This window comes from Vollenhovia emeryi, unplaced genomic scaffold, assembly GCF_000949405.1.
Source record: "Vollenhovia emeryi isolate VEMERY1.0 unplaced genomic scaffold, V.emery_V1.0 DF939172.1, whole genome shotgun sequence".
Lineage (NCBI taxonomy): Eukaryota > Metazoa > Arthropoda > Insecta > Hymenoptera > Formicidae > Vollenhovia > Vollenhovia emeryi.
In genome coordinates this window covers 1300405-1324420 of record NW_011967194.1, presented here as the reverse complement: position 1 = coordinate 1324420, position 24016 = coordinate 1300405, and the positions used below count along the sequence as shown (strand labels likewise).

At 46.6% G+C, this 24016-nt stretch overlaps 1 protein-coding gene across 2 annotated transcripts in view; it reads left to right on the top strand.

Moving 5' to 3' along the window:
- Positions 1-24016, top strand: part of LOC105563775 (inactive dipeptidyl peptidase 10) — a 67130-nt gene that overhangs the window by 30654 nt on the left and 12460 nt on the right. The window contains exon 2 of one of the 2 annotated variants that reach the window (XM_012015677.1): positions 16266-16510. In XM_012015677.1, the coding sequence (XP_011871067.1) occupies positions 16409-16510 (102 nt within the window). In that variant the 5' untranslated portion in view covers positions 16266-16408. Of the gene's footprint in view, positions 1-16265; positions 16511-20715; positions 21256-24016 lie in introns of those variants that run through there. The other variant, XM_012015678.1, reaches the window with a different exon arrangement.

Genomic DNA, 24016 nt, shown 5'->3' with positions numbered 1-24016 from the left:
ACAATATTTTTCCATTTCGAATTGAAAGTTCTGTTGTAGCGTCAAAGTTATTTGTAACAATTGTTATCGTAGTGAGTTTTCACCGAATGTACAAATGCAGTGACAGTTTTGTCTCTAACACTTATTCGAATGCTCGTTGGAATCATTTGAATAAATAAAATAAAAGCACAGAACAGATAATTCATTTTGCACAAGTAGCAAATAACAAAAATGTAAGACACTTACCTTACGATTTCTCTGCCGTTGCCCGATGCCGCCCTGGGCCCTGCTCCTCCTCTCAAATTTTCTTGTTGCACTTACACTCATAACACTCACTCGCGGAATTTCGGACACTCCCGTACGCGATGTAAAATACCGTGAAATGCAGTAAGCGACGTTCTTTACTTCCTGCCCGTTCGAGTTGCGAAGAACGACAGAGCGAATTACAGCGCGAACGCCGAAGTCGCACAAATATCTCTCTTCCCGAAAATGGAACAGATTACACGAAATCGATAGATAGTTAAAAGCGCGGTGCGTAAACGAGATGTAACCGCGACGAAGTACCACGGTTTACCTTTCATATTTTAGATGAGTTGGTCTCGTAAAATGTCCATGTATGTACACGTTGATAAAGAGCCGTCGCTTCAACATGCAATTCGTTTCTCATTACAAGTTTTAGAATCTTAATAATTAATCGAGTAACGTTACTTGGCACTGATAAAGGAGTCCAAATCAATAGCGTTTTATCCCTACATTCTTCGCGATCGAGTCTTGGAAACCGGTAACGTAAAAATAATATCACGCACGGAACAACTCTCGCTGCTGCCTGCCGGCTCGACGTTCGGCGAGCGAGTGATAAGTACGGAATTTTCCATTACGTAGATGGGCCAACGAATTCTCAACGTTTTTTTGTTGTTTTTCCACTCGGCGCGGTGAAGTACGACGTTTTTGCGTGCCATCGTGTACCTGAAGGTCGCCGCAGTATCATTCGCTCGCCGAACGTCGAGCCGGCAAGCAGTGGCGCGAGTCGCTCCGTGCGTGGTATTATTTTTGCGTTGTCGGTTTCCAAGACTCGATCGTGAAGAATGTAAGGATAAAACGCTATTGATTTGGACTCCTTTATCAGTGACAAGTAACGCTACTAGATTAATTATTAAGTTTCTACAACTTGTAATGAGAAACGAATTGCGCGTTGGGGCGACGGCTCTTTATTAACGTGTACATGGATATTTTACGAGACTAACTCATCTAAAATATGAAAGTAAACCGTGGTACTTTGTCGCGGTTACATCTCGTTTACGCACCGCGCTTTTAACTATCTATCGATTTCGTGTAATCTGTTCCATTTTCGGGAAGAGAGAGATATTTGTGTGACTTCGACGTTCGCGCTGTAATTCGCTCTGTCGTTCTTCGCAACTCGAACGGGCAGGAAGTAAAGAACGTCGCTTACTGCATTTCACGGTATTTTACATCGCGTACGGGAGTGTCCGAAATTTCGCGAGTGAGTGTTGTGAGTGTAAGTGCAACAAGAAAATCTGAGAGGAGGAGCAGGGCCCAGGCGGCATCGGGCAACGGCAGAGAAATCGTAAGGTAAGTGTCTTACATTTTTGTTATTTGCTACTCGTGCAAAATGAATTATCTGTTCTGTGCTTTTATTTTATTTATTCAAATGATTCCAACGAGCATTCGAATAAGTATTAGAGACAAAACCATGCGTATAAAATTTTGTGAGTTCATATTTAAAAGGAAGACTTTCAGTATTCTATATAATTGTTTTAATAAAGACATATTTAAAAAAATATAAAATATAAAGTATATTTAATACAATAGTTTCAATTTTGCATAAGTAGTCTATAATAATCGTATACATTTTTGTATTGTTAGTTTAACATATACAATTAGCGATGTACAATTTTGCTGTTGCGACTTGTATCAGTGAGTGACATATTACTTTTTATTTTAAAGTGACGTTGCGCATACAGTTATTTCTCTCTCTCTCTCTCTCTCTCTCTCTCTCTCTCTCTTCGCGTGTGTACAAATTCTTAAAAATGCACAATGCTGGACCACAAACAGCGCGCGCGAAACGCGCGTTCTGTCATGTCTAGTTTTTAAAAAAATAAATAAGTAACGTGTAAGAAAATTATATATACGAGTGGCGAGTGCGGCGCAGAGAAATGTGCGCTGCTTAGTAAACAAATGAATGAAAAGATGCGAGTTCAAATCCACGGACATCGCTGGTTTTTTTACGGAATCTCCCGAAAGAAAGTGGCAATCACCGAGAGTATCTTGCCACACGTGTGTTACTCCTTTAGGGGTACAGCCCTCCAGATTGGAGGTTCCTTCGGCAAAGTTAGCAGCCTACGGAAGATGAAATAAATGCTCGAAGTACATGTACCAGTTCTGTACCAGAACGAACTGGATAAAACAGGCTTTTAAGCCTAACACGAGAAGAAGAAGAAGAAGAAGAAGAAACTGATACGGTAGTGGACTACAATGTAAATGAAATAGCGGCAAAAAGGCAACGAAGAAATTGGAATATCTGCGGTCGGCGTTGGAGTAATGGTGTTCCCGGCACCGCATTTCCGGCTTTTAAATTACGTCACGTTAACTTCTGCACAATGCCGAATCCAGAGGAGTATCAGCGCCCCGGTATGAAAAGAACGGTCTATCGGCAGCGAGTACTTACGCCCCGACATTGACATCGAAAGAACTGACGGGCTAATGGGCATGAAGGTGCGACGAGAAAGCTCACAACGGCAAGGAAACGAGAGAAAGAGTTTCTCGAAAATCTCCATTATCGCGTGCAAAGTGCGCCATGAGAGAAAGAAATTAATCACTGCCGAACGTCGGCCTCGTTTCGACGCGAGGAATATTATTCACGAAATGCATTGCGGGGAATTCTCGCGTAGAAAACCCTCTCGCGGAGACGCATTACTTTTCGGACATTCTATTGCTCCAGTGGAGAAAAAATGTATAAGCTTCGTCCAAATTAAATGAGTGTTTAATTCTAAGGTAATTGATCTCCCACGCCGGCGCGTCTTTAATTTGCATTTTCAAGTTATATATTCGCCGAAATAAAATAGAGAGATATAGTTTTAAATGCAAAGTGTGTAAATTAGAATTACAATCTTCCAGAGCTTTAATTTTTAGTCACCGCGAGTTACTGTGAACCGTATTTCTCTTGAAATTAGCGTGAAACAGAAATTTCATAATGACTCAACGCGGAAACGCGATGCGGCGGCGTCTTTTTTTGGGCGCCGTTCTCCAAGATTTGAGCGACAAGATCCGTCGGTGCGTGCTTCCACGATTGCAGCAGCAAATTAATTCCAGACACGAAAATTACGAGCGTGCTCGAGCACCGCGTGTGTGCGCGAGCTCAGAGAAATCCGCACAGGCGGTGAGCTTCGTACATCGCATTCCACGGAAATCCGAGAATCCGCAGCATCACCGGCCTTGTATTGCGTATCTTTTTTCCACATTGCTCTCCCTCTCTCTCTCGCTTTGATTCTTGCGATCATCTCTTTACTGTTGAGCAGCACGACGAGAAAAGATAGAATGCATGGCGACAAGAGCGGAAGAATGAGATTTTGCATGAGAACACACGTGCATTCATCTTTCTGAAGCTGCTCCAGCTTCCTCCACTTCTTTTTCCCCTCTTATCCTCAGATTTAAACCGATGGCGGAATTACATAATTGACTCGGGGATATTTAATTACCCAACCTCTTCCGTCGGGATAAAATGAAACTGGAAAATTAATCCCGGAATACCGCGAATGAATGTTTAATGAAGTTGACTCTAAAATAATGACCTCCCATACCAGGGTGTATTTAATTTGCATCTTCAAGTTATATTTGCAAAAACAGAGCAAAGATTTACGGGAAGATAAATACGCTGTTGGTAAACCCGTGTACGCGACCCGTGTAAGCGTTATTTATCACGTGGAGGAATATCTGGACCGTGTCGATCCGAGTGCATGCCTCGCCCATGTTCGTCTTCGATTAATTAATGCGCCGCGGTAGATTGGCGGCGAGCCGCCCGCCTGCTAACTCTTTCTGATTGAAACACGCCGGTAACTTCTAGGACGCTGCGTCAATGCGGAGACTTGCAACATTTATTTCGCGGCGTGATAAGCCACCTGCAACGTCGCGCCACAATAAGCTGCGAATTTCATCGCGAAAAGTAGGACAATTAAGAAGTAACTTCAGCAATCTCGACGTAGCAGTTCGACATGGAGGATGTTGCACCTGCTCTTCGCGCGAGAAATGCTTTCCGACACGAGAGGAGGAGAGAATGTGAAGATAACGCGGGGGAGGAAAAAAAATAAAAGATATCTTTCGTCGGAACTTTGAGAATCCGCAAGATGCAAGTAGTTTACTTAGATCTTCTCAGCTTCAGAATTCAAGATGTACGAGAAGGGGATGAGATATTGTAAGCGCCCGGAGATACCAAACGTCGCGCGTTCTGTTTTTCTTTCCTTTCGAGAGATCCCTTTGCCAATCCCCCGTCTTATTCTCTCGCCAACCTATATTTTGTATCTATGCGAAATTTTTAGGTTTATCGCGGTCAATTTTAGACGACGAGATAGAGAGAGGCAGGGGAGGAGAGAGAGGCAGGGGAAAGAATCTTCAGGAGACACACGCTTTCCGGACTCCCTCTCTCTCTCTCTCTCTCTCTCTCTCTCTCTCTCTCTCTCTCTCTCTCTCTCTCTCTTGGCGGAGAGCCATGCTCGGAATCGAGAGGAATTTCAGTTTCTCGCGATCGCGCACTCATCGCGCTTTCGAGTGCCAGCACAAGCCAAACATCGTAAATATGTGTATATACAGGGTGGGTCACGGCGGAGTCACCTCCGCCCCCGGGTCGGCGCAAGCCGAAAATGCCGTCGTCGTAAAACGCATATTACATACGGCGTCGTAAACATCATATTACATCACGTGCCTCGGACTACGCCGAACGTCGCGACGTTCGACTTTTCGAAATGCATTACGCTGTTGTGCGTAAAACCCCCGTAAATTGTGTAACTTTCGGTAATTTGAGGATAGGTCAAGCGCGTCCGAGGGTAAGAGAAAACGAAATAAAATTCACCGAGGGGGATTGACGCTGTTAACAGATATACACGTCATTATTGTTTGACGTTTAGAAAACGGAACCGACTGTATCCGCAAGCAATGTTGAAAACGTAATAAACGGTTTTAATTGCCGCGTGGCCGAACGCAGGATATTTATTGTTACAATCTGCCGCTCTTACCGTAGTAACGCGCGCAGCAACAAAAAAAAATCAAAAAAAAGAGACCGGAGTCAAACCGAGTGGTATTCATGAATACTTTATGGCGTATTTCGCCCTGCGATGCGAAATGCTTCGTTCGCTGCGTCCCGCGTGCAGAAATTACGTGCGTGCATTATCAACGATTGCTAATGTGTGAAAATTTATTCAACGGTACGTTCTAACCGATTTCAGCAGTTCCGAGAACGCGTGTAGTCCCTTCGCAATAATTTATTGTCTGATAAAAACTCTCCTCTCCCATTTTCATGGAATAGTTCGTGCCTGGCAGTTCGCAGAATGTACTTTTACGTTTTATGTTTCGCGGTATGAAGAAACTTTATCGCAAATTTATCGCGAATATGAGATATCCAGCCGGTAATGCTAAACAGTGCACAGGAGTTACGCAATAATATCCGTTAACCGGTCAAAAAGAAAAAAACCGAGAACGTTCAACGGAAGTGAATACCCGGCTCGCGTTAAATTTCGCGTATCCGACGTCCTTATAATATTCATAGGCGCAATTGCGCGGTGAAATAAAAATGGGGTTTAATTAACTCCCCTGCGGGATAATTCGGAAATTCTTCGAGAAAGGCGCAGGAGGGAACGCAATGCCGACCAACGGTGGGAAAAGGTCGCTCGTCGACACAGGCGTTCGTTGCGCATTATTGTTTCTACGGAGAATATTGCCGGGGCGATCGGAGTTTATCGCAATTAATCGCGCTTGTTGCCGGCGCGGCAATTAATTGATATCGCGCAGGAGACGCTGGTGCGGGCGCGGCGAGATTGTTTTTTTTTTTCATATAGTTCGGACAGAAAAATATTTTTTCCAGTCGCTCTCTACCGCCAGCCAACCACGTCAGCGCCGAGTCGGGCACAATGTGGTCCTATTAATGGGAATAAAACATCGCGTGTGTATGTATACATGTATATCTCTCCCGTCTACCGCGAAATCGTCCACGCGGAAGGTGGCCGATAAGCGACGCAACACGTGCGTTCGCGCACTGGGATAACCGACACAATGCCGTTTGAGTTATAATAGGCAATACGCGGCAAATGTACCGCGGCAAATGGATTACTCGGCTCCCGCTTGGCACTGACGTTTATTCGCAGAAATTCGCTGTACAACAATATCGGCGAATTTTAACTCGCGCCGGAAGCAAAAGACCCAAAAAGGGCGACACCCACGTTCCTAGGCTGCTCGTGAAAGTTAAATATTCATCCTCGGACCGAGCCCAGATGCACCCGGAGAGATTCGTCGTCGTTGCACCTGTCAATTGCTGTAAATAACTGCGCGCGTCTCGATGTCGCGCTTTTCGCATCCCTCGATCACTGCCGGTCCTTCTCATTTACCGATACACTTCCGCTTACAATTAGAAAAACCGTAAGCTCGGCCTCCCATTCGTTCCGTAACGCAACCGTTTCTTATTCGGACACTTTTAAGACGGACGCGGGAAATTGTGCCAATTCGCCTGTCGCGTAAAATTTGGCTCGAGATCGCCACGACGGAAGAGCGACGAAACTACATCGTTGACCTAACTTCGACAACATTTCGCGTTCGTTTCTTGCGGAAACGCATAAAAGTTTCCACAGACATTTTACAACCGGAAGGGTCCGGCTTACCAGTTAACCGTTCTCTAGCAAAAATCCGCGATTCTGATCATTCTGGAGTTATCGAACTTGCGATACGTGCGATTCCAGTTTCCTAAAACATCTTAGAATGTATCTTCGGTAGAATCGAACGTGGTTTTCTTCAAACGAATCGACTTTAAGAAGATATGGCATTTTCAATATGCTTGTGCGTGTCCGCTTCGACGCTTGAGATGCCTCGCGGCAATTAAAAAAGTTCTGTAAAAGACAATACTTTTACATATATTTTGATTATATAATTTACGATTATAAACAACACATACGAAGGTGGGCTGAAAAGTTTTGAGCCTCAACATGAGGATGGCATTACTTGTCGTCGCCGCTTCAGTACTTCGACTGTACACGCTTTGAAGGATACCTCTGAAAATTTCAGCCATTTTGACTCCCAATTGTTGTACGACAGTCGTTTGTGTCAGTGAATGTTAATATCTTCGTGAACATGGAAAAAATTGAATATCGGGCAAAAATTCATGAATTGCAAGTTAGAACTGACTGACCACCCCCCTTATTCATCAGATCTAGCCCCCGGTGAACTTTTCTTCTGTTTCCTAAACTCAAAGTCTGGCTCGGAGGACAGAAATTTTCATGGAACGAGGAGGTCGTAGCATCCGTAGACGTCTATTTTGCGGAGCAAGACGCCAACTGTTATATGAACGGGTTAGAGCTGGATTAAATGTATCAATTTAAAAGGAGACTATGTCGAAAAATAAAAGTGAGTTTGACCGGGAAAAAAAATTGTAAATTTTGCGAGCGTGTTTCGAAAGATTTGAAAAGGAAGCGGATGAAGTTTGCTTAATGTTGAACCAGACTTTTGGGACTTTTGCGTAGACTGAATTTGAAGAAATCGATTCCCCGCAAATCTTTTCGGCGGAGGGCAATCTCTCGAAAGTTACCTTTCCACGGCGGAGGGGGGGGGGGGTGAGTCGCCGTCAGGGGACAGGAATTAAGAAATAAAAGGTACGGACTCGAGTTATCTGTCAGGATCAAGCCGGGAAGGATCGTTTTGCGAAGGGGATATAGAGATAAAATGAGACTCGAGGAAAGCAGCGCAAAGTTTCCGAGAAAGGATCGAACTCTCGACTCGGCAGAGGATAAAACTTGGAAACGGCGAGCGCGTACGCGCCGGCGAGCCACATCGGCGATACATCGAAAATACGAAACGCTGAAATTGCAACGGGTCTGCGGGATGAGATTTCTGCAAGAGCCGGGATATCGAGGGGGGATTCACCGAGGGAATTAAGCCGAATTCCTGCGGAGTGGCCGCGTGAGGGATTATCTAAACTGTACGGAAACGGAGACGAGGACGCTACGCCGATCTTCTCGCGAGGCTCTTCGCGGCAACGCCGATTCCCGAGGAGCAATTAGAAGCCGCGAGGCGGACGTAAGCGCGCACGGAAACGCGAATTGTGTTTCATTTCCTCCGGATCATTTTTTTTTCACCGCACGAATACGGAACGAGCCAAGAATAATTACGTACTCCTGAATACGCGTTCCCGATTCAACCTCATTCGCGATAACGATCACGTATCCTTTGAACGCGGCTCCGCCGAATAAAAATTTCTCGCTTAATTAACGCGCCATAATTCAAGAGATTTAATCTGCCGGCGACTTATCGCGGCGTATGCATCATACGGCACTACAGAATGCGCAATTTTAAAGAGCAGCCATATTAGAGCTGACTATTTTATTGGCTGCTCCAGCAAATTCCATAAAAAAGATTTACATAAAATCTGCTCGTAAGATTAAAACCTTATCGGAGACGTGGGATTTATAGTTTATACCTCCGTATCTCAGCGTAATAACTTATCCCTTAAGCACCAACTGTCGCGATATAATGCTCCGTATTATGATACGACGTCGCGCGATCAAATTATAATTAATAGCCGTTCCATTGTCGTAGATCGATCGAAAAATTTCTCATTCGCGTTTAATCATTGTCCGAAGGGACTCGCGGCACGTTCTCTCCGTAGTAACTTACGATAAAATAAAGTCGCGAGTTTAACGTCGAACTTTAGATCGGCCCCCGGTAACTTGGACGGAGGGATATTGTACGCGCAGGGAAGATCGATTCGCGAGCGCGGCTGCATGCTGCATGCCGCATACTGCATGACGGGATATTCCCCGGATTTGTACTCGTCGAACGGATCGGTCCGGGGCGAGATTAACCGCCTTGGTTACAAGCCAGGTCACCCCTCGCTTTATTTCTGTGTCGCGCATAAAGACGCGCCCCCGTCGACGTTCGCGCGCGTTCCCGCGGACTTTTTGCCCACCTCCCTGACGCGAATAACAATACCAAGATTAGCGGAGTTGCGCTAAAACCCAGCGGGTCTCAACTTTTCTTTCACACTGACCGGTGCTCGTGTACGCGGATTATATCCCGAGTGCTGTTTCATTTCCTAATGTTGCACGAACAATCTCTCTCCCCCCCCTCTCTCTCTCTCTCTCTCTCTTGCAAATAACTCGAGCACTTCCGCGAATACAAATTAGATTTCTGGGTACTCGGATACCCCGACAGCATCAGCGAGTATTCGGATCATGTTAGACAGACTTGATGCGGACGTTAAGCGTGTTCGCTCCCGAGCAAATCGATCGACTGCGTTCGGATGTGGATACAACAGGTAGTTTCAGGAGACAATAACGCGATTACCGCGGATTCGCGAGGCGATCAGTCTTCTCCGTGGATCACCGCTGGAAGGCAACGCATACAGAAGAAGCCTGTTTCATCTCCGCCGCGCCGTCGACGCCGATGGAACCGACGGGTGTCAAGAAGAATCCAACAATTACCGTTAATCAATGTGTTTCGCGTCTCGAGAAGGAAAATACACCGGGGAAATACGAGACGGTCGTATTTTCGAGGCGAACGAATTCAGATAGTCCCACCGTAATCGGTCTTGGGTATCAATTAGAGTGCTTGAAATTTTTTACAGCGAAACTCTTACCTCGCTCCCGAACAATTAGTTGGGTCTATTACAGTTAAGTAACTATTTGTCCCCCCCCCCCCTGGACCCCACCGCGTTAAGTCTCTTACTCTTTCTACATAATCGATTGTTAGCCGAAGAAAGAGATTACTTCTTTCTCTACGTTTACTCACTGATATTCAATTCGTTAGAATTGAATATTCGTTGATTCCGAATTATCACGTATTACTCTTTCGAATTAGCCAGCTCGATTTCATTGTCCGCTTTTAGCGAAAGGTAATAAAAGTCAAAGCCGAGGGAAAAAAATTCAGGATGAAAACCTCCTGTGTTATCGAGCAAATCGCCCATCTCGTTGTAATTGCAAGAAAGACTCGCGCTGCACTACGCAATTGTTTAAATGCACTTACGCGGAAGCTTTATTTGTCACGGCACAATTTGCCATTGCATCGGATTACAGGGCCATTTTCAGATATGTATATTTGAAAACTTCTCTCCTCCGGGAAGGAGTTTTAACCCCGACATAATCGCGCGAGTACTTATTGCGAGTTAACAGCCTTCGTTAATTCAAAGTGAGTTTCCCTTTAACGGAATTTTAATACGGAGCTTACTTATTATGAAACTTAATTCTAGTTACACAAGACATTTAATATCGCAACAGCCAAAAGTTGCGAGCAAAGTGGCGTTAAATTGAATTTCCGTTAAGTAAAGATCATTTTCACGTTCATCAGAGAGGCGCGTTGTTCGAGCTGCGATCAAAGTGCAGAGCAAGCGTACGCGTCCAGGAACGCGCTGACGGACCATCATCAATCCGTTCGCGCGACTCGCACTTTCGCACTCCCCGTTGGGGAGAGGGTGGGGGAAAAAAACGGGGAATCCGGGATCATCATCGGCGTCGAAGTGCAAGCTGGCTTTATTCTGGCGCATTCATCATCGTTTTTCGCGCTGCCGGCGTCCGATCGGTGCTCGCTCCTTTCGCCCAGGAGCAGACAAATGGCTTTGTTTTCGAACTGTGTTTCCGCGTAAGCGGACATTGATTACCGGCAGTTGAAAGAGTTAACTTCGCGCTTGGGGAATCGACGTGCACGATGTGCATGCATCGCGCGCGTTTGCATCGCGCGTCCCGACGTAAGTACAACGTTATTTACGAGGCATCGGTTCCCCAAGGAGGTAATACCGACTCCTCCTCACCCAAGTTCCAGCCGGAACGAAGTTATGAACGAGGATACCCCGTTCTTCACGCGACCTTGATTCGATAGTGGGTTTTGACGCGGATCCTTCGATGCGACGAGAAGCGGATCCTCGGAACGTACTGTCGCGGATGTACATGTACCGTAACATCGCGCACCGAGTAATATTCTGTGTAACATTTGCGCCCGACATTTCTTTGTAATTGAAATTATTGGAGATTCGTACGAAGGAAGATTAAAGCACGAAAGGACTCGAGAGTAACAACAGCCGAACTGTTCATTTTTCAGAGAGAGAGAGAGCAATTGTGCCGCGTTAAAACAGACGAAAGAAGCAAATGAAACCCATCACTCCGCTAATTGCCCATACTCTGGCAAAACGAAAAGAAGCTCGGTACAAATATTGAACATGAATGCGCTCATACTTCGGCATTAAACAGAGAAACTAATGATTCTAACAGCCAAGTGTAAACTATTACTCCAGACATGTCAAATTTCTACCCGGATATTTACTCGCGGTTGTAAGAGCCCGGCGATACGAGCTCCGGAGCATAATATCGGTCGCTCGTGGCAGAGCGCGTACGTGTGATTCGCATTAAGCAAATGTGTACCTCCGTAACTGCGAGAGCAATTCAGGCAAGCAAGATTGCTTTGAGAGAAAGACAAAGTAGACTAAAATCCTCTTAGAAACAAACGCTCCGTTTGTAACTCGAATTGTCTCTCTTGAAATTGCGAAATAAAGTATATCATCTCGCGCGCGTGGACCCGGCGAGAGACGCAAATCCGTCGTCGATGGCGTGGATGGCGAAAGAACAGAACCGATGCCGCGCGGTCCGGCGTATTCACAGTTATTTGCTACTATTGCGTCTGCACGTGCGTGCAATGCGCGACAGCAAGACGCAATAGCGATACGGTATTTGTGCGCCATTGTCGGTAACTCGGTACGCAATATATACGTTCGTTTCGCGTCTGTTGATTAATTTAAGCGTCACGCGTCTCCGCCATCGATCAACAATCCTAAAATTCCGTCCAGGAGCGCTCCAGAAACGTGGACGCCATTTATTTTTCGGCTGTCCTCGCATTGAAAGAAATTGAACGGCAAACACGCGCGTACAAAATTTTGCATGCGAGTCCACGCGAAATAATATACCTAACGTGGAGGGACTTTGGAAAACGTTAATAAGAGGAAGAGCATTTCCAAACGCAACATTCGTGTAGCGCTATGATCATAAAAATAAAGGGAAATTGTAAAATTAAGAAAGAAATTTAAGAGACAGCGCTTTTACCCCTTTCTGCCCCAAGGGATAAAATATATTAAGCGGCTAGTAAGGCTCACATCCCGCTCCAGCCCGATATCTCATCCTGGCTTTTCTTTACGCTTATTCAATATCCCGTAGTATTTGATAGCGTAGACTGTGCCGCTAATATACAGTAATGCATTAAATTAGTAACACTCGCACTCGCAACATTTTATCCAAATTACACGCGAAAGCAATATAATAAAATAGCACCTTGATGGATTTTGCAACAACGTAATTGCGGGATTTCCTCTACTTTCCAGCAAATCGAAAATTTTCGCAAATACGAATTACGTGATGTACACCGGCGGGCTTCAAGCAGAGAAATAAATTGCGCAATTTTCAACCACGCATTAATTTTGGAATCTGATCCTGAAAAATGTACGCGTTGTTATCCGGCGGACGTCTGCGAAAGCGCCCGTAATGTTGCGCCGTTAGAATAATTAAAAGAGCTAAAAAATGTAATGCGCGCGATAAATAAGTAAACAGTTTGTCGAGCCGCGCGCGATGCTGCGGATTCGATAAACGCGGGTGCATGTACGAGCTATCTGTCAGCCGATAGTTACGGATTGACGCTTTTTGACTTTTCTCGGGTAATCCACGAGCCTCGGGAGGAAAATTCTCGATACCGACGTCGACGTGGATGTAACATGGAAATGAAAACCAGGTGGCAACAGAGAGAAGACATCGGAAAGGTCGGCGCGGAGTCGTATCGATCTTCGTAACACCCGATATTTTCCTCACGGAGGCGCACCGTCTACGTCTTCCGCGAAAATGCAATGGACGAAGAGAAGAAAGAAATTAAGAAAAAAGCCGTCGAGCATCTGGAACGTTCTGCGAGACAGAGGAACGTAATTGCTTCCGGCTTGGGGATAATGATCCCCGCTTCAAAGGACAGTAGGAATAAGTCACGACGAATTTCATCCTTAGGGAGTACGATACAGATACGATATGGAGTATATTGCAGGATCCGTCACACAGGATGTCGTTTGGCAGAGCTTGCCGCTATATCTGTCCCATTTTAACGGGAAAAGATTCACAGAAGATTGCAGACGTATGAATGCGAAAAATATGGGTGACAGAGAACGAATTCAGAATTTTTCGCATGTCGAACGATTGCCGAGCTGCTGAATCTTATATTCCAATATTTGTTTTACTCGCCTACGATGGTGATGCGCTTATATAATTGGAACATAATATATACTTCAAGGGATCTCCTCTTCTTCTTCTTTGAAGAAAGGCGAATCTTTAATCGCCAACTTTGCAGCTACTGAATAGTATATTCCAATATTTGTTTTATTCGCCTACGATGGTGATACGCTTATATAATTGTAACAAAATATATACTTCAAGGGATCTCTTCTTCTTCTTTGAAGAAAGGCGAATCTTTAAAATCGCTAACTTTGCAGCTACTGAATCGTATATTCCAATATTTGTTTTATTTGCCTACGATGGTGATACGCTTATATGTATAATTGTAACAAAATGCATACTTTAAGGTATCTCTTCTTCTTTTTCTTTTTTGAAGAAAGGCGAATCTTTAATCGCCAACTTTGCAATTTGACCGACCTTATGATCCGTCGATCGATCAAATGAGGAGGACGGCCGTGGGCATCGTATGAAATATTTCACGAGCCAATTTGGCGCCACGTAACTTGTAAGCGAAGCAGGATGCTTTTGCAAAAAGTTCGGGAGAAGTGAGCTTAGCGAAATTGCAGATCCATTCCGTAGTGCTCGCAGTGAGAATTCGATTACCCGATGCGCGTTTCTTACGGGCTTTCTTGCGGAACGGAGATTTGGAATTGATTTACGACGCCGATACACGGCAGATCGAATAAAACGACACGGGGTAGCTCGGTTAGGCTCAACTGTTATCACAGTGGAATAAACTTGCGGCCGCATTGAGCGACTGGAACCTCCGTTCTGTTATCTTAACCATCTCGCATCGCCACAATTAAACTGATCCATCTCTCTTGAGGCGAGAAATTCCTCTTTCAACTCGGGACCATTAATTTACCGCGTTACCTGCGATAAATGGACGTGCACTTTTGACACGACCATCATGTCCGCTCTGTAATCGCTGCTTTTGGAAATCCCATCGCGATACAAGTCGCGTTCGGTTTTGTCCTTTCCGCCATGCAGACAACCGCGGAAGGATTAATCCGGTTAGCTCGCACGGACCACGCTCGACTGTGACTGATGAATGAAATCCGGGGGATGGAGATCCGGGGTGGCCGACCTTATTCTGCGTCAGCCCCGTCCTCCATGCGGCATCCGCGAATCCACCCGCGCGATCACCCTCTCGCGCGCCCCCTCTTTCCCACGCTTCTGCGACCTCTCAACTATCCCTCCGTCCTCTCTCCCCGTGGTCCCTTCCGCAGCGCAGCCATCTCCACCATCACCGACGGGTATGTACCCACACAGTCTGCCGCGCCACTGACGTAACCCTTCTGACGTCACACGTGCGCGCTACCTCTGCATCCCTCACGACGAGGACAACGCTCCCTCTCGCCGGGGCTCTTCGCCTTTTTTTCCCCCCCTCTCTCTCTCTCTCTCTCTGCACTCTTGTGCTCTTACTGACGTATCGATGTTTGAGCTGAGAGGTAATAACGATTAACAAGGGGCATTTACTGCAGCCCTCTCTGGTCGAGGGAGCGGCGATTCACTGTTTAATTTAACATGAGGATTGAACTGCGATCTGTAGAGGAAGCTGGCACGCGCTCACATGTATTCCACGTCTTAATTATACGATCGAGAGCAAGATGTATTGTAAAGCAACTGGTAGATAAATTTTATTCCTACATCCTTTCGATGCTCATCAAAAAGGGAAATGCAGGCGCGCATCCTCGATCAATTTATAAGAAGAGTTATTTACAAGGACAGTTCCAACCTTCGTCCGTAAGCACTTCATAATGTCGTTGAAAGTTTTTGACGAGATAATTTCTCCAGTCGCTGTCGTATTAAAATGATATTATGATAATCGCCGCTCACACTTCACAACTCGAGACGCCGAGTGAGCTCGGGATTCAAACTCGGTGTAAAGCGATTTTCGTCGCGTAAAACTCTGCGGTGAGATTAGCCGAGCTGTGTAATTTTACAGATGTACTTCCGTTTTCCCCGAATCTCCAGCGGCGCATTATTTCGCGTAACAACGGGGAAACAGGAGCGGGAAAGATCGATCGGTCGCCCCTTCGACGCCGCCCCTCTTCTCCTCCCGCTATTCCTTTGTATTTCTTTTACGCCCCATAAATTCGGCGGCAACCGAAATCGCTACTTCGTTATCGCGATCCCGTTTCAGTTACCGAACACACGCCGTTGCAACTTCATTGCACAAAAAAAGAGCGCGCAATAACTGGGTTAGCCAACTTTTCTTCCTCTTCCCCGCGAGTACAAATCCCAAGTTAAACGCCGCAACTTCCTCGCGGAATTCGGAGCATTGACTAATCGTATCGCGCGGATATTAAATTTTTCCGGAAAAATTACGATGTCGAGCGTCGAAACGATCGTCGAACGGCTAACGTTCGCGATATACACCGCGAATAAAAGGAAATTCAATTGAATTGCACGGCTATAGTCGTTTGATTGTCTTGAACAATTTTTAATTCCTTCTTGTGGTTTTACTCGCGAATATATACGTATCTGCACAGTGAAACGCGTGTAATTCAGCTTAGTACCGACAAAATTTGCTCGCGGCTTCAATTTACCGTTACCTCTGTATACTGTGCTTAACTCCTAGGCCGAAGCTCAGATTGAGTTCCATTCCCCCGGCTTCTGCGATGAGCTTACAACCCATCTTCTTTATCTCCTTTTACCTTCCTGTCATCCTTCGATATTCCATCTCCCCCAATTCAATATTCATCAGCTTTCATCAGCCCATTCGGTAATTTTGCCGCTCGATTGGCCAAATGCACATCTCTCTGCCGCTTTGCGCCGTATTTTACCGCAGAAATTTATTAGGTCTCGCTTTTCGTTTTTCAGGTGAAGAACTGTGGATTGGCGTAATAAAACCTCGGCCCCAGGAGTGGCCCGGGGGTTACCCTGGGGACCTCGGGGAAGCGATCGCGCGAGGACGAAGTGGCTGAGACCGACGAAGGACACGGGAGGCGGAGGAGGAGGCCGCTATGAACGCCAGCGTTAACGTCGAGAGGAACTCCTGGCGGCTGCCTCCCGATGAGACCGTCCAGGTCGCCGATCCCCGTTCAAAGTCAGCTCAGGTAAAAGAGGTAAATCGCTCAGCCGGCTCACCAAGTGGTCCCTATCCTAATCGAGCGTTTCTCGTCGATTATACGATCAGGTTTAAATGCATGTAGGTGTACGATCGATGGAAGTCGATACCGGTTATTAATTCGCGAGCGTTTGCGTTAATAATTCGTATTGTGCGATAACATTTGCGGTTACTTGTTAGATTGGAAAACGTAGAAAAGATGTACACGATTGATGTTAGTGACTGGTCGGTGTTACTGTTTTAGTTTAGACACATAATGACAAATCTCTGTGAATGCATATCAAGTCTTGTTAGTCTCCTTCTCTCTCTCTCTCTCTGTCTCTTATGAATATCACCCTTTAAGTAGATGAACTAGACGAGATAGCCCCGTCTACACGTCTTTGAATTAACAATGTGTCTAATATAGACGTAGATATGACAATGGTACTCTGGGGAAAAAAAGTTTGCAACCCATTTTGGGGCTTTACGCTTTACGAACAATCCAAATAATTCGATTACTAATTGTGGGCCCCAAAACGGGTTGCTCTCCTTTTTTCCCAGAGTATGCTGCATTATTTTCTTGTCTAATACTTATTATCTACAAGTGTATAAAAAATAATGGGGTAAAATAACAATATAAATCGTTATGAAAAAATATGGAAACACGTAGGAAATTATTTAACATTTTAAACAATAATTTTAATAGTTTTCTTTCATAATAGTTCACACTATTATCTTAACCCGTTATTATTTGATACACGGAGATAACGATTCTGTATATAAAAATTTCAAGCGTTTTAAATATTCGAGCACTTCTAAGAAAAAATTTCCTAGAACTCTCCGGCACTTGAAGACATTCGAAACTTTCAGGGCTTCTCAAGAACTTCTAGCTTCAAATACTACTCGAGGCAATTTAAATGCGACTGAATTATTTCTGCATTTTCGAAAACGGGATTCGTACGCCCCTCATTAATTGATGTTAAGGCGTCACGATTGCATATGTGTGTTGCATTTTGTGCATATCGTCCTACATAGACGGTAATGTTAGGTTTGAATGTTGGATCGTACGGCGATTAAGCCCCTCGCAGGCGCACGTGCTCGCAAAGTGGTAGAATTACTTGCGTTAAGTGTCGATAGCAGCATTAGTGACCACTCAGAGTAATACATTCAAATTGCGTAGTTACGTCGCGTATAAACTACGAATATAACTCGGTACAACGAGTCTCGTTCCCGACGCGGTAATTAGCCCAGCAAACTATCGCGAGTAGACATTAGGTATTCACGTTGCACGATTTTTGTAAATATTCAGCGCTCTCTCTCTCGCGAAAAGCCCGGCCTCTCCACGGGAACATTGCCGATCTGGTAGAGAGATCTCGTTGAAATCTCCACAAGGCAGCCGGAAGCTGCTTGTTTGCTCGGGCCTTTCGGCAAAAGGGCTCAATTTACAATTATTCCGCGACATTCCTACAACGTTTGGACCCACCGATCGATACCTCAACTTTAAATTGACGCCCACGTTGACAAAAGCGTCAATTACGCTCGCTGCCTGTCCGCCGACGGAATATGAAAGAACGCTCTTGGCAAGCCGTTTAGATAAACGGCTAACGTCTCATTAACTCGACGTCAACGTTCCCTCGAGCGTGTGTAAAAACAAGCCGTGCAATAACGCGTGTAAGTCCGTATAAACTCGGATAGGCCACGGAATAACGCGACAATTAATTGCGGCCATCAATCAAGCCGTTGTGCCGCGAGGAAAGTGATAATAACGTCATTTATACGCGACGAGAGTGTATCCGGTGTTTATGAAGCCGAACAATTCGCACGCGTGTCTCCACGACGCACCGCCCCGCCTTGTTACGTAAAGCGGCTTTTCCCAGCCAGCCAGACGGCTCTTTCGTTCTGCTTCACGAGCACTTGCCGAGTTTACGGAAAGTGTCGCTAAAGTTTCGCCCGTCTCCGCGTTCCGACGGAGGAAGTGGCTTAATTATATTTAAATTGACCGACCGTCCAGAACAAACGCTGCGATCCCGACGTCTTTATTTTTGCGAAAACCGTAGCAAAGTATACAAACAGGCGGTAGCCGCCTTTTATTACGCTTTTATTCTCGCCCGCGCGTGTTGCCTCAATTATATCCGCTTATCGGAGACGTTGTGAAAAATCAGCTGTTTTCCCTCGTGTCCCTTCTGTTCGAATTGTTGCTCGAGGATTTCGACCGAGTGAATTCACGCGAGAGATCAATGTTTTACACAAACTGAACGTTAACGACGCGGCTGTCGCCCTTACACTGCATCGAGCCATTAGCAGAGCCATCAGTGAGATCCCACGAACCGTGTCTGCTTGTCTTTTGCTCACCTTTGACTTTTACCAGCTTCTGACTCCGAGTCGATTGAAGGAACAAGCCGTCACAAGTATCTTTCAACTGACACGGTTTGTTCTTTGACGACCGAGAGCTCGAATCCACAAGCTCTTTCATCGAAAAGAGCCATAAATAATTCATACTTAACGCCGTCTAAAGATTTCTCGCAAAGTTCAAAGGATTGTGACGGAATTAAACCGCCCGCGATACAAAAAGCTTCCTAATTGATAAGCCAACGGGGAAACTCATCAACGCCGAAACTAACTCGACTAATCGCGCAACTGGATTCAGCCGGTCGACCTTTCCCACCATTTTTAACAGCACACGCAGCACGTCTCGCACGATCGATCGGTTTGCCCTGCTCCTCTCATTCGTACGCGATTTTCGTGTGTGCGGTGTGTCCAGTCGATACCTACGAGCGTAAACAGATTTATCACCCGCCGCGTCGGCGGACAGAAAATGGGAAGAGAGAATCACGAGGAACAGGGAGATTCCGAGGACGGAATCGGGAAAAGCTTCTGTTGGCCGGCGACGCACACGAACCTCGAGTAACTCGATTATCGGGCCATCCGATAACGCGCCGAGGCCGATGGATGGGCCGGGGGTTGGTGTCTGGAAGAACGGAAAGCCGAGTACGCGCTCGCTACGTTCCGCTCTCCTCGATATGCACGTGGGACGACACGCACACACGGTCCCGGGCACACAATGCGCCGCCACGAGACCAACAATGCCGTTAACTCGTTGCCGCCGTACCGGTGACCGCCGGTGTCCGAGTCGCGCGCGCGACATTGGCGTCCTAGGAGTCAGCCGGGGGACCCTCGGTAAATTTCCAGCGAAAGAGTTAAATGTCACTCGACACTCGGAGCACGCGCTGGCTTTATCCGACGACGAAGACGACGACGACCGAAACACTTGGCGATCGATAGCGGTATTCATCGCTTCTGCGGTACGTAGGACGTTGCACGGGCTCCCACGGATGGAAGCGAATGAAGCGAAGGAACACGAATGAACGGACCTCACTTTAATGAGTGTGGATGGGGCTTGGATCCACTTTAACGCGATGCCCCGTGTAGATCTCTATCAACGTGTATTCGTTCCGAAGAAGCGGCGATAAATTCTCAGGGGAGCGAAAACGAGGGAATAACGGTTTAACGGCCAGCGTACGTACGCTCGGCGTCCCTTTAATTTGAACGGACGCGCGGCGCGGAAAATCATTACGGACCCCGAGGAGGAGGTACCGCACCGCATCGAAACTGGCTGCAGTTTCGCAAGTTCAGCGCGAACCCATTTCCCGGACTTGTTGTTGCATCGCGGCCCCGGCACGTAGAAATCCTCGGGTTCGCGTTTGACTTCCGACGACGCGGTTCCCATTTCTCGGGTAGGCGCCGGGCGCCGCATCCCGAAACCGCTTCGTCCCCCCCCCATTTGTCGTCGCGTCGAAACTCACTCGCGGAATTATTTCCAACCGGGCGTGGGAATTAATGCCCGTTTCGCGTACGGGCATCTCGCCTGATTTTCGAGGCGAGTTGTCCTCCCGTCCGTGCCGTGCGAAATCGCGGGTGAAAAAAAAGCCTCTACCCCGAGGCCCGGCAGAGGGAATTTTGCCGCGTTAAAAGCAGTCAAACGCGTTATCGGCGCGCGGCTTGCTTACGCTCGATTATCGGCCCTTTTGCACGACTGATCCCGTGACCCCGAGAGAGGATCGTACGTGAGGCGGCCTCGCGTACGTGTGCTACCCCTTTGAACTTCCTGTCCGAGCACGGCAAAAAGAGCAGAGCGCCGGGGGAGATAGAGAGGCGTCTCTCTCCGCCCTCAAGAAAATCACGTCCACGAAGCGTGGGCACGGCGCGTCCAGTCGGTCGCCGATAGTTCCGGAGAGCGGGCCAGCCTCGTCGACGAGCGCGTAGAAATTATGTTGGCGTGGACACCGCGCGCCGATCGGTATCGTCCGCGCGTTATCGCCCGATCGTTTCCGCGGGGCGCGGATCGATCCGCGCGAGTGACTTCAGCCGGCGATCGGCCGCGCGATATTTTGACACGTGGCGCAACGACGCGTGTGCATGTGCGCGCGTGTTTACCAGCTTAAATGTATAGAGATGTACGTGTAGGCGCGGACATAGAGGAGGAACGCAGGGAAGGGAGAGAGCCGGAAGGTGGGCGGCGGATAGGCTGAAATACTTGGCTGACACGCGCCCGGCAGTCAGGCCGAGGCGCATCTGTGCCTCTTGAACGGATGAATTAATTATTGGTGTCGGGTGAAACGGTGACTTGTGCCGCACCATTGAGCCCCGAAATAACGACGATGGTGCGCAGTGCCGGCGATTGTTCGTGACGAAACAAGCCTGGATTTTTCTCTCGGTGAACGACGGAGGGAGGAGCAGCCATGACTTCCGCCAGTGTCTCGGAAGATAAGCAATCACGGCTTTGTCGCTTTAACAGTTGAGACTTCGCTCGACGGCCCAGCTAGTTTCGGTCTCGCTCGAACGTATCGCGATCGGAGCGGACTGCGAAGCGATCGCTCTGCGGGAGCTCGGGTTTAAAGGGCGTTTAAAAGACGGGCGGCCGGGCACGTCGTAAATTACTTCCGCGAGAACAGTAGACCTAAACGCGCGTAAACGCGGAGCACTTCTGCCGTGTGAAAGCGACGTTCGCGGGGTTAGTCTGGCGCCGACAGGTGCCATCGGATTCTCACGGTGTGCCATGCCGTGGCCCAATTTTCCCGCTTCTACGAGCGCGTTCCGCGATAGCTGCATTGTTTCACGGCGTCAATCGCTCGCCGTCAGATCTCCAGAGGTCCAACTCCGTGCACCAGTCGATTAATAACGTGCTCCACGGTAGCGCGACGAATTCTCTCGATCGTGGCTTAACGCAGCTTCGTTCGATATAGCGCCAAGCAATTTTACATGAAATTGCACGGCGGCGTATATTCGCGCGCACGGTCTACTATTGGAAACGCGAATCGCGAAACGGTAGTCGGCGATGGTATCGCGTGGCATTATTGGAGCTGTAATAACGATCGCGTTTCGTGACCGTGTGCTTAGTTATCCGATGACAAAGCGCACCGGATTCGAAACGAGAAAACCGCACCGCGGCGTATTAAATTTTCAGAAGCGGCTCAGTTGGGCGCAATTAGTCATTAGGGATGACGCGCCGCAGCAAATGTTGAGAGAAACTCACCGTTTCACGAAACTTCGTCATCGGCGATCAATTTCGTCACTGTCACTGGCAACCTGTCGAAAAAGAAAGAGGCAAATGTTATCGTTTGATCAGGAATACTGTATACCTATTGATACACGATGCGTTAAAGTTTACTTCGTTTACCGTCAGTTTTCTACACGTGTATCATATCGCGCATTACACTTATATTTTTACAAATTAGAGGAAAGCCCCTTAGTATAAGATAAGCTCCTAATATGAGATAGCAGGTTTTTCAACGTCCAATTTCGCAAATCTTTTTTCGCGACGATTAAAAACGCACGATCTAATAATGAATTTTCCACTAAACAGACTTCACTCCACTCTGGGAAAAAAGGCAGTTAAAGAGGATCCTTCAGCCATCCTTTTTACCGGCACAGTCAAATATAGTTTTTGCGCTTGTAATTCTTTTTATTGGCTTTTATGAACAAAATAATACCAGGATAAGTTGCGGACCGCATAGCAGAACATTTTCATACTTAAAACACTCGGTTCGGAAGTCTAGTTAAAAGGATATTGGCATTTTCGATAAAAAGAATTACAAGCGCAAAAACTTAAATGTTCCTACACTTCACGAACACATCGGGGAGAAAACGTTGGGACCGACGATCTAAAATCTATCGTTGAAATTCAATATAGGGCAAACGAGTGAACTCGCTCTTGTCAGTGACGTTCTTCGTAAATCGACGAAAATAAGCCGAACGCATGCAACGTGACCGCGAACACGTGCGGCAACGAACGCAATGTGCCGATGCATCCGTGTGCATGACGACCTTACCTATTACGCCATTGCAGTTCACTACACGCCGTGGTGGAATATACTCGAAAACCGTCATGTCGGATTACCACGCGATCGCTGTAGATATTTCCTTTGAATTAATCCCTATTGTATTCGCTCGGCACGACGTGCACAGAGCCCAGGCATATTTCGTCCGACTATCTCGAATACTTGTTGGACGGACTCATCGCGCCGATGACGGAGTACGAATTAATCGCGCCTGAAAGGTTGCGGTATTGTTATCGTCGTAACGAGCGCTTTTCGACTTGTTTAACATCGCAATAAAATTTATTTCATTTAATGCTTCTGGAAGGCAGCATTTTTTTTTACGAGAGTAACATATGTGAGGATGGACTCGCGATAAGTTTTGCAAAAAATTTTAATGAACAGACCGCCTCGTAACGCTTGGCCGTTCGCCAGCTGGCTGCGAAACAAACGCGAGCGATTAAAAACGGAAAAAAATCAACGCTAAAACGGTTGGGGTGGAAAAATATTGAAGGTTCCTCCAGCGTATCTAAAAATTGTTCTCCGCCGGTGCTCAATTGACAATCGACAAAGATTTTATTCAAACGTATGTATTTGTTTCTCGGCATCGCACCAGGACAGTCGCGTAAAGGCGCGCGTTTACAGCACGGTGGTATATTTTAAAAGCGGTAATATCGCAACACATCCGTACTGCTTTCCACTTTCCGTAACGCAGCGCGTCACACAAACGGTGCAGAATGTCCGCAGCAAATAGGTCTCTTATCTTTTAATTAAACATTCACCCCGACAAAGATTAATTTTCTTTAACTGCGTCCACCTGAAATTAACGTGTCAAATTTCGAGAAAAATGAGATAAATGTGCAGCTGAGACGAATCTTAAATTCTGACATATCCAGCAAAATTCGACATCAAATAATCTTTCCTTTTATTTGAATTTTCCGCAGACGATCGTTCTGTAAAAGACAATTTTTTTTTATACATCTTTGTATTTTAGTTCCAACTTTCTCTCCCCTCGTAAGATTTTTCAATCTTCGCGCGACGCGATGAAGACTGCGAGAAGAATAAAATACAAAACCAATAAACGTTAGTACCACACGCGAGCGGCATCGTATTATTTAATTCAATGTGGGAGTCGCTTCCCATAAACGCTTCTCATAAACGAAAGCGGGCACAGATGGCCAAGCAAATGTCATTGCTCAGCAAGAAAATGA